Source organism: Monopterus albus, unplaced genomic scaffold (assembly GCF_001952655.1).
Source record: "Monopterus albus unplaced genomic scaffold, M_albus_1.0 scaffold38.1, whole genome shotgun sequence".
NCBI lineage: Eukaryota > Metazoa > Chordata > Actinopteri > Synbranchiformes > Synbranchidae > Monopterus > Monopterus albus.
This window is the reverse complement of record NW_018127918.1, coordinates 357,781-368,274: the sequence shown is the minus strand read 5'-3', so window position 1 is coordinate 368,274 and position 10,494 is coordinate 357,781. Positions and strand designations below refer to the sequence as shown.

Here is a 10,494-nt window from a genome sequence, read left to right as displayed (position 1 = left end):
ACTGTTTGCTAGGAGGAGCGATGTAAACATCAACTAAGATGGCACATGAAAGCTTCCTGGGTATGTAGTATGGATGTAGTCCCACAGCTCACAGTTCGAAATCTTGGCTACAGAACTGTCCCTTCACAGTAATGTGACCAGTGTTTCACCATTTGTTGATAATAAAAATGGAAAGCCCTCTAGGATTTTAGGATCTTATTGTAAAAAGGCATGTATTCATGGCAAGTCAGTAGACTGGAAACCTCTGAGCTGATTAGACTTTGTCAGTTGATTAGCCTGCATGGTATTATCCTCTCATGGCTGATCAGTCATTACAAACTCAGTGTGCAGCCAAGCCTAGTCTTTTATTTGAACTTCTAATGGAGATTCCAAAGTCCACACAAACATACCAGATTTGTCCAGCCAAGTCTTAAGCTGATTTGATGAAAACCTTCTATTTATGGTAGCCCTGAGAACTCCGCGCACTGCACCTTAAGGAAATGCATTCCAAACAGATAAAACACAAGCAACTAAAGAAAATATCTTCATCAATTTGAAAATTTAGGTGCAGCATAAAAAACACCATTGAGAATTGAGCTAATTTGGCTACAGAGATGTGGTGAGCTCACTTCTTTCTAACACCACACCCCCAAATTTTCTTCATTTTCAATCTTGTAGTCTTCAAGTGACATCACACTTGACAACGAACACTGATGATGCCACAAAAGTGCTTAATTTGTAAATTATGAGGTCCCAGAATATCACTTGGTGAAGGACCTGGCATGTCACTGTGGAGAGAGGAGGCCCTGGTGTTGCACCGAAATGTGTGACCTGTCAGATTTTGTGGCCACAAGAGCACTGTTGCACATTCTTATCATTTGTTGCGTGGACTGTGAGCCAGAAGAAGACCATCACAAAATTGGACGGGTCACAGATTTCTATACATTACCTGTCACAATTTGAAAGGTGCTGGTCTTATGTCAAAATGTGTTCCCCTCTCAGGATGTGTTTGTAGTAGTGCCCCCTCTGTGGTTATAGTTAGGATAAGGTTAGTTTATGGGAAACACATCTTGATTGGTGGGGACAGATCTCAACACAACACCACCCCAATTTAACCCCTGGCTTTATGCTACTTTTTTCATTCACTGATTTGTGAACAGGTGGTCATTTTCCTGGTATGTTTGTTTTTAGTAAGTTATTTGATGATATAAAAACAGGTGTATTTCAATTGATTTGACAGCTTTGATTGATGGCCCTATGCTGTCACTTCATTTCTGGTTGTTCCCGAAAGAATCTGTTTTTTTTTTAAAAACCAAAATGGCAGCCGCCGTATTCACTTTTGCATAGTGGTGGGAAGTGGTGATGCCATGTCCATCACATATATGTCAGTGTTTTACACCAGAGGCAGGCGTAGTTTTCTTCTGGAACTTTGAAACATCAATGTCTAAACTTTCTGTTTATAGCTCAAACAAGTCACTTGCTCTTTAAGTACAAAGCTTCTAATCAAATAAATTCTCTTTAATGATGCCATCAAGCAGCACACAGGGTACACACAGAGGTAAGGCAAAAGAAGGAGAGATAGAAAGCTTCTATTTGTTCTCACTCATGTCTAGATGTATCAGGACTGATCTTCTCCTCACATTTTCTATAAATGTTTAAAATGTCCAGACCAATTTTGCCTTTTCCTACCAACAGTCTAACCATACCATGTGTATGTCGTATTGTTAGTCTACACTAATTGACATGCAGTATATAAATGTTAGTTTCTTACTTAGTTGTCAGCCACTCTCAGCATTCTATTGGCACTGTTATGTCCTTTTCTTTTTCCTAGTAGCGGCCAGCATTGCTACATTTGATACTTACTCAATATAAATTGACCATCAATACTCTAAAAATAAATGAATGTCAGTCAATGAAAATCCAGCTAAGACATGTACCAAAGGTGGAAGTTATGATTTAAAATCTGAATTCATAACATAGTGTCCAAGAATCACACAACAGCCTAAGATAAAGCCATGAAAAGGTACAATTCCAGTCAACTGGTGAGCAAGATGGCAAGATAACAGGATTAGACCATATTGACAGCCTGCTAATCGCTGTCAGTGTTTGGCCCACTGACGGTACAAATAAGGTTTGTTTTAATGCCAAACGAGCAGCAGCCAGACACATTTCAAGGAATTATAGCAGAGGGGCATATTGCCCGTGTGAAGTGAGAGTGAGGAGGCGGTGTGAAAACAAGATATGGCAAAACCTATCTACCAGACACCTTTCCACCAGTCGACTGGCTGGCAAGAGGTAGGAGCGAACATGACTCAATCTTTATCTTGAATGCCAGCAGTTAAATTACTATACTGCTCAAAGAGAATGTGCGTGTGTGTCTGTGTCTGTGTGTGTGTGTGTGTGTGTGTGTGTGTGTGTGTGTGTGGTCTTGTGCAGTAAAAGTGTATAGATGGATGACTCATCCTCCAATCATGTGACTCATCAATCACTGCAGTTACCATTTCCTTCCCTCCGTCTGAATTTTTCCATTCTTCATTTATTCCTCCCTTCTTCTATGTGCTTTTGTCATGTTTACTTTTATTGTCTGGGAACATAATAAACTTGCGCTATAGGGTTTTTAAAAAAATGTATCTCCATATTGATGCAGCTGTGACATATGTGCGTCGTGCCATCACTGACCTGCAGCTGATTGTCTTCCTCTTTTCTCTTTTTGTTTCATTTCCTAACTTTTTTTTTACCATATTTGCTGCCAGACAAGTACAACATAGCAGTCTCCAATAAGCCATTAAAAAACTGAACTTTAATAAAATAATTGTTTTTATTTTTTATCATATAGCAAAACTAGTAATCATCATGCTGTTATTTACACATTGCACGGGCATATTTATTTCACACTGTACATCTTACAATGCTAAAGGTGACATCAACAACAACACTCTCCTTTTACAAGACAGGTGGCTTCACTGGTGACACAGTGGCCTTCTTCCTTTGAGATTTCTTTTTTTATGTTCACAGTTTATTCAGAGAAAACAACCACCTTGAATTCTCCATACTTTTTATTCTCTTTTTGTTCTTTTTTTTTTTTTTCATTTTTAAGATGCAAGTAGAAAGACGTGCATTAACGACTTAAGCACAATCCCTGACTCCCCGGCCTGAAACTTCTCAATGAATTTTTTCTGAAAATGAACAACATGTTTGTAGCCTCTTGGTGGAAATCTGTTTAAAAAGGCTGCAGAACCAAACTGTGTGATTTCAAGTATTTTCTGGAAAGAAAGGGAAAATCGAGATAATGGATATGATGCAAGAAAAATGGCAAAAGAACTAAGTTTGAAAACACAAACAATAGGTGAACTGGAGATGAACAATGACACCTCCTATAAGATCAAGGAGCACTGTATGTTTGTGGTGATGGTGGATCTGCCATAAATATGTTGACACAATAACTTCTAAATCCCAGAATGATGAAAACCCTTAGTCCACCAGGTTGGAAGTGTTTAGTGTTTAAGTTTGTGCTTTTGGAGTCCACAGGGTTTCTACATTGGGATCAGCTGTAATGATCATATTGTGCATTTCCCTTATAGAATCATGGTATTTGTAAGGCAAAAATCTGAATCTCAAATTTCAGAAACTGAACTCGGTGTTTTTGGCACCTTTGCAAATTGCAGCTGTTGATCCAATCGAGATTAAGAAAGGCAACTACACACATCAAATACAACAAAAACATACCATCAGCTTTTGACAATAGCAGTGTTTAGTTTTTTTTATATTTGTGCAGCTAAGAAGTCATTGCACTATTTTAGTTTGGTAATATGACATACACAATATAAAACAAATGATACAAAGTGATGTTGTAAACATGATTCTCTTACAGTGGGCACATTTGTCTTGTGAATGTGTCAAATGTTTTGTTTTTTTTTTTTTTGTGTATATAGGTGTGTTCATATGTGTATGTGTGCCTTTGTGTGAGTCATCTGTGTGTGTATGTGTGTGCATTCTCTAGAAAACTCTGAAAAATGCAAGAGCATCAGAGAAGGACCTGAATGGAGGCAGACATACACCATGGTATGTTCTGTTTCAAAATGTAAACTGAGCAAGAGGCTGAACATGGTTGCAGGGAGCTTAAAGTGGGACCCCTTCATCTTCTCCCTGACCGAGAAAATCAACAAAAATACAGTGATTGAAACAACATAAATCTAACTTTTTTTTTGTACTTGACCCTTAAATTTCCATCAGGCTCCAAACTCATATGTTCCCCGAGTCATTTTTTCAACTCTCTTTTTAGCTTTTCTTCATTGACTGTATATCTATCCCACCTCTGTCAGTCCCTCTGATCTGATACATGTCCAAAAAGTCTCTCAATACATTCTGCGTTTCATGTAGATCCTCTCAATAAAATTTTCCAGTTCCTCCTCACTGTCCAGCTGAGGCGCCAGCCCATCTTCCTCATAGTCATCTCCCGGTGTGACTTGTGTATAGTAGTATGGGGGCCGCCTGCCTCTCCTGGGTGTGGTTATTGGTTTGGGGGCAGGTAGGGGTTGGTAGGTCCGTGGGTGAGGAAGGATATAGTTAGAGATATAAGGATTGAGAGGCAGGCGTGGTGGTGGCTGCTGCCTCCAACCCTGTCCACGGTTCTTTCCCCCAGCCCTGTGCCTGCGCCTTGGGGCTTGAAGGTCAAGTTCCTGGGGGCCATATGGCTGGTCGCTGGAGGGGGGGGGCTTGCCATAATACTGTGGTTTGGGATATGGAAAATAAACAGGGTAGTATGCTCGATATGGCTTCTGGTAGTATGGATAGGAGGGGAAGGCTAAAAACTGTTTCTGGGGTTTATACCAGTAATCAAGCTGTTTCTGAGGCTTATACCAATAATCCTGTTTGTATGACTTGACTTTGTCCTTGTGCCATTTCTTGTTGGACTTGTTGTACTTATAAGGGACTTTCTTGGGGTTTTTTGAGGCTGTGTAAGGGTAAATAGGTGGAGCAGCCAGAGGGGGAGGTACCAGAGGCCTAAAGCGAGGGGCAACAGGGTTGCTGTTGGATGGCTGCTGTTGCAGCTCTTTTCTTTTTTTCTTCTTCTCCTCTACATCACTAATAATCTCAATCACATCATCAGCAGGCAGGTGGAGCTTGCTGCTGATCTCGATCAGCCGATCGATCATTTGCTGGTCCAGGTCATCTTCATCTGGGAGGACCTCCTCAGAGCGCTTGTCCTCGGCAGCCCCCATGCTGGTTTTCTGCCGGGGCTTCATGTAGGACTGCTGCTTCCTCCTCATGTGCTGCAGCAGCATGTCAGAGGCGATGTCTGCCAGCCTCTGCTCCTCCGCCCTGGCTCGCTCTGCCTCCTCCTGCTGCCGGAGCACCTCCTGTTTCTCTGCACGTGCTCTCGCCTCCTCTTCTATGTGAGAGAGGCTCTCCTCTTCTTCCTCAAACTCCTCCTCGAGTTCCTCTCCTTCATCCTCAAAGTCATCCATGAAGTTGCCCCCCTTGATGGGTCGGTTGCGGGACTGGTTCTCCTGCCAATGCAGCTTCTTTCCAGCTCGTGCTAGCTGAGTGTTGTATGCCTTGTAGCCCTTCAGTGGAGGCAGGATCTCATTATCTTGTAGACCCAAGTCAATGTTTTGGAAGTAGCCTCTTATTTTGCGCTGCAGGGAAGGATCATCTCCCTGTGAGATGGAACTTGTTCTGGCGTTGTCTAAGAAACTTTCTAAATCATTTCCCTCCTCCTGCCCCTCTTCTTCTTTCTCTCCTTCTTTGCTTACACTAAGAGGTCCCACGTCCTCCACAGACCATCCTTGATATTCCTCTGACCTTGTGTTTTTACCCTCCTCCCTCCTCTCCTTTAAATCATCACCCTGAGCAGCTGTCAAATGGCCTACAATTAGCTGTTCAATAGCCTTATCAGCTCCCCACCCTTCCTTCTCCTGCTCCACCCCCATTTCTCCCTCTGCCTGCCCTCCTCTCCTTATCTCACTGCCCTCCAAGCCTTCAGTGGAGGGCAGCTCCTGACTCTGGTCTCCTTTCCAGTCTCTGTTTCTGCTCGCCTGGATTTCACCCTCCCCCGGGTGGTCCAGGGCCTCCAATAGAACAGCAAGCACCTGTGCAGGGTCCATCGCTTTATCTGACCGGTTATCTTGACCCGGGCCCCTGCCCGGGTCTAGTGATGTGTTGACAGGGCTGGAGAGACTCTGGGGTGAGGGCGAAAGAATGGGGGAGAGGCCGTCCTCTTTATGGTTTGTCTGGGTGCGCCCCTTCAGCCCTCCCTCCCCTCCCTCACCCCACGCAGGGGCGGTGTCAGCCAGCTGTGGAGTGACAATGAACAGGACCAATAGGATGAGGTGAACTGTGGAAGGAGCGTGATGACAGGTCATGACCATGCAGAACTGGCAGGAGGGAGGTTAAGCACCTGAAGAAGAAGAAAATGTGGCAGAGAGAGAAGAACAAAGGGTACATGAGAAATCATGTCATCATATATCATTGATCATGATAGTGTGCCATATCAATGATCATATGAGCACATCTGGACCACTGTAATAATATACAGCTGTTGTGAAAAAAGGCCAGTCTGAAATACAGGCTACAAAGAATGACTGGTAAGAAATATTTCACAGACTTTAAAATTAAAGCACTGACCCGTTTCTAATTTACAAACAGTATATAATTTCGCCTTGACACCATACAAAAGCAGTTAACATTGGAGGCATCTTATGTTAATTAAACAAATGTGTGAGAACAAAGCACACACCCAAGGGCAGTCTTATTATGCAAGCCAAATGCAGCAACGAAAGTTGTAGCTTCTCATTTTCTTCTAGCATAATAGACGATTAATATTATTATCATTTACTCAAATTGTAGGTTATAATTTTTCTTATGAGGTCAGTTTTCGCCACTAACTATACAATCTCATTGCAACTGGAAACACAGAGATGAAGCTCTGATCTGCCGTAAAACCAGATATGATTCTTCATATATTTACCGCCTAAACTGCACATGTCTTTGGAGAGAATGGTAATAGTTTGCACATAGAGATTGCGCTCCGAGGCTAAACATGATCCATGTTTTGTCTGTAGTCGTGCATTTACCCAGTCACCGCGCAGACAATTGGCTGAGAGAATAATGCATGCGCTGATGGTTTTCAGTCTTGTAATACGATTTAACCGACTAAACTGTTACAATATTAGGGATATGACCCTTAAGAAATTGAACGTTCAGTTTAAATTTACAGTCTAAAAAAATGCCTCACCTCTTCCTCCAAATCAGCCGAACCGGAACGCGCGCTCCTGCCATTTTAAGCATATTATTCTTGAAATATAATGTAAAAAGTGCAAATGTATCCGATGGTATTCTTTGTATTAGCTGTGATTTTGGTTTTCCATGCATCAAAACGTTGTGACCGGGACACTGGTACAAAGACGGCACCGGGAAGTCATGCGTAAAGCCAGTGGCCACGGTTGGGTTATTTAACTCTGCGGTTCCTGAGTGGTCCATCCAAATTGTAAATGAGCTGGATGTTCAGTTTTAGGGGATAGAGCATTTTTGCCCAAGGACGGGGGGAGCAGTGCGTCTTTGTCCTTGTGTGGCGTGAGCGATGGCAGTGGTGGAATGCAGACAAGCGCAAATTCTGTCAGAACAGCGCAGCGTGCAGCACGAATTTATATTTTTATTTTGGAAAATTAGATCAGCAAGGCGGGAAACGAAACAAATCCAGGAAACTGGTCCACATTATTTGATTAGGACTCTAATTTTATCGGAAATTAATGACTGGCAATTGATTGTTTGCATCTTTATGTGGCTTTTAAATCCAAAAAAAACTGATAGGCTTTTTAAACATGTTTTTTCACGTTTGAAAAATCTTAATCGAAATTTTACAGGCGCTTCTGAACAACAGCTGCCAAGAAAAATCTGTTAAACATAATTGTCTGCGCATTTTGGTGGCTTAATTCTTCGTCTCCTCAAAATAACAGATTTAATAGTTTTTCTTATTACACTTATTATTATTATATTAATACATTAATTTTAAATACCTGGTTGATTCACAAACTTGTTCTTTTCGCAATTCAGTAAAATGTACAGAAGAAAAACATAATTGGAAAATAGCTGTAATATTGCTCTTTTACCTAAAGTCACAACGTGCAGTTTTACTTGATTTTTAAAAATCATCAGTCACAGTTCATGTCTAAATCACAGACAGCCAACAGTTGCCCTATTGCAGCAACCAGATTAATACTACTGATAAGAACAGAATTCTAAATTTCACAGGTCCCAAGAAAAAAAAAAATCTAACATCACTCTTCATTTACTTAAATACAAATCATAATTTAATCATCATTAAATTAAAAACAATACAGACATGCCCTATCCTAACTGACTAACTGTTTGGTGAATGATAAAGAATGAGATTTTGTTACACTTACCTGGAGTCCCACTGTGAGGTGGGGAAGTAGTGAAACTCACAACACGTGTAAAGCCAAGATTATTTCATGAATAGTGGATCACCTGAGAGAATTTTCTTTTCCCCCCTTTCTCTCTCTTCAGCCTGTGACCAACATCAAGAAACAAAAAAACACAAAGTGGCGATTCTTTATTCAGTTGTGTTTGTATGGCAGCAGCAGTGCTAATGTACAGTTGAGTGAATGTTTTCAGCACCACGGTCAGCGCAACTTTATTGTATATACCCTCAGTGGACCACGTGACTCCCCCCTCCGCTACCCCCCAGCTGCAGGCAGCACTGACGTCACTTCCATTGATAAGAATGTTGGTGTGGAGATGGCACCGTGAGTCTAGGCTGGCCCCAGCTGATGAATGAACGGAAATGGCATGAATGAAATAGTATTTTTCCTGAATGAAAAGAGAAAATTGTTGAGATACAGCTGGTACGCCGCCATTTTCTTTCTCACATATTAAAGGTTAGTGTGTTTCTTCTTCCTCCCTTGTTCCTTCCTTCCTCTGGTCTGGCTTGCTTCAGATTCAGGAGCAGGAAAAATATATAGTGACCTCATTCAATTAGGGTCATTTGGTGATGCCCTTTAAAGAATCAGTCACTTGCATCTGCAGCTTCAGAGAGAAAAGTGACATGAGCTCTAGAGGCTGGTTTCTCTTGCAGCCTGGTGTTTTAGGCTTTTGTCTGAGGTGGCCCTGATCCTCTGTGACTGCGTGACTCATGGGCCATGGGAGCAGCCATGCTTTGTGCTCAATTTCTGCTCAATTTCCGAGGATTGCACAATTTTCCACCTGCTGTCTCGCATAATTTCTGGCTGCTCTCCATCTGTCAGCAACACACTGTGCTGTTAACATGGTCTCTCATCACTGTTCATTTTCACATCGCAGAGATGAAAGTCAATGACCATTTGTACCCAAATCTACAACACTACTGACACATGTTACACATGATGATTTAATGCAGGATGTACAATGAATTTCTGTTGTTTAACATTGATCATGTTTCCCTGACTTTGTGATTAATTGATTATTAATTAATGAATTCTGACTCACAATTTCCTCGTGCATTTATACAGCACCAGATTAGGAACAGTGTCATGCTCAGAACAGCGTATTTCAGACTTGGGCATTTGATTAGCCTCTTTAAAAATGGAAAACTACCCATTCACATAAAAAATATAAGCTTGTTTTATGGAAGCCTGATGCAGTGCCCTTTGTTTCTGTTACATTTAGAGGCTACTGTAAGGGGTGGCATGTATGTTTTTAATGATATATTTGCTGTTTGTGGAGTGTAGAATAGGAGTACATTGAGATTGGGAATATCAAGCAAGTTCCAGCCGACAAATCAGGGGACACAGACAGTTTAAGCCTGTTTTCAACAGTTTGTATTGTAAAGAAGTGATAAAGAAAACTAGATGTTAACCTTGTGATGGGAATCTGATTGCAACATTTGGAAGTTTACATATGATTACCAGTTTGATTAAAATGGCTTCATATATCCAAGAAACTGGCACTGTTGCATGATCAAATTCATGGCTCTGAGATGCCTTTTTTATGTAACTGCATTTCAAATAATAGCATCTGTATGACTTAGAGTACCACTCAAAGGTTTGGACAGTTTCTTATTCAAATTGTTTCTTTTTCTATTGTTTTCTCATGTGTTTGCTAATACTGAAACACTGAAACTATGAGGTAATATGTATGGAATTATGTAGTAAGCAAAACAAATTTTAAAAATTTGCATACGAAACAAAATTTTGGGCTTTGGTAACAGCCTTGTACCCCTTGGATTTTCCTCACCCAGCTTCATGAGATAGCTACCTGGAATGCTTTTCCAACAGTCTTGAAGCTGAGCACTTGTTCACTTCACTCTGTGCTCCAGCACATCCCAAACCATCTCAGTTGGGTTTAGGTTGGATGATTGTGGAGGCCAGGTTATCTTATCACTCTCTGCAGATTGTTGTGGTAGCCATGCAAGTTAAGTGTGCCTTGAATTCTAAATGAATCACCAGTGTCACCAACAAAGCCCTCCCCCCACTATCACACCTCCTCCTCCATACTTCACTGCAGATACCATTCGTT

The 10,494-nt window shown here is 41.4% G+C and overlaps 2 protein-coding genes across 2 annotated transcripts in view; one reads left to right on the top strand and one right to left on the bottom strand.

Moving 5' to 3' along the window:
* Nucleotides 1-4,190: 4,190 nt before the first annotated feature.
* Nucleotides 4,191-8,602, bottom strand: si:dkey-175g6.2 (uncharacterized). The gene is made up of 2 exons (XM_020598345.1): nt 8,388-8,602; nt 4,191-6,379 (listed from the first exon to the last, which is right to left on the bottom strand). The coding sequence occupies exon 2, from the start codon at nt 6,348-6,350 to the stop codon at nt 4,335-4,337; it is 2,016 nt and encodes a 671-aa protein (XP_020454001.1). The 5' UTR covers nt 6,351-6,379; nt 8,388-8,602; the 3' UTR covers nt 4,191-4,334.
* A 251-nt stretch (nt 8,603-8,853) lies between these two features.
* Nucleotides 8,854-10,494, top strand: part of tmigd1 (transmembrane and immunoglobulin domain containing 1) — a 54,743-nt gene continuing 53,102 nt past the window's right edge. The window contains exon 1 of the mRNA XM_020598340.1: nt 8,854-8,879. The gene's annotated coding sequence lies outside the window, so the exon portion shown is untranslated. The remainder of the gene's footprint in view (nt 8,880-10,494) is intronic.

Coding starts and splice junctions, on each gene's coding strand:
- si:dkey-175g6.2 (XM_020598345.1), bottom strand. CDS start 6,350: ATGGTCATGACCTGTCATCACGCTCCTTCCACAGTTCACCTCATCCTA.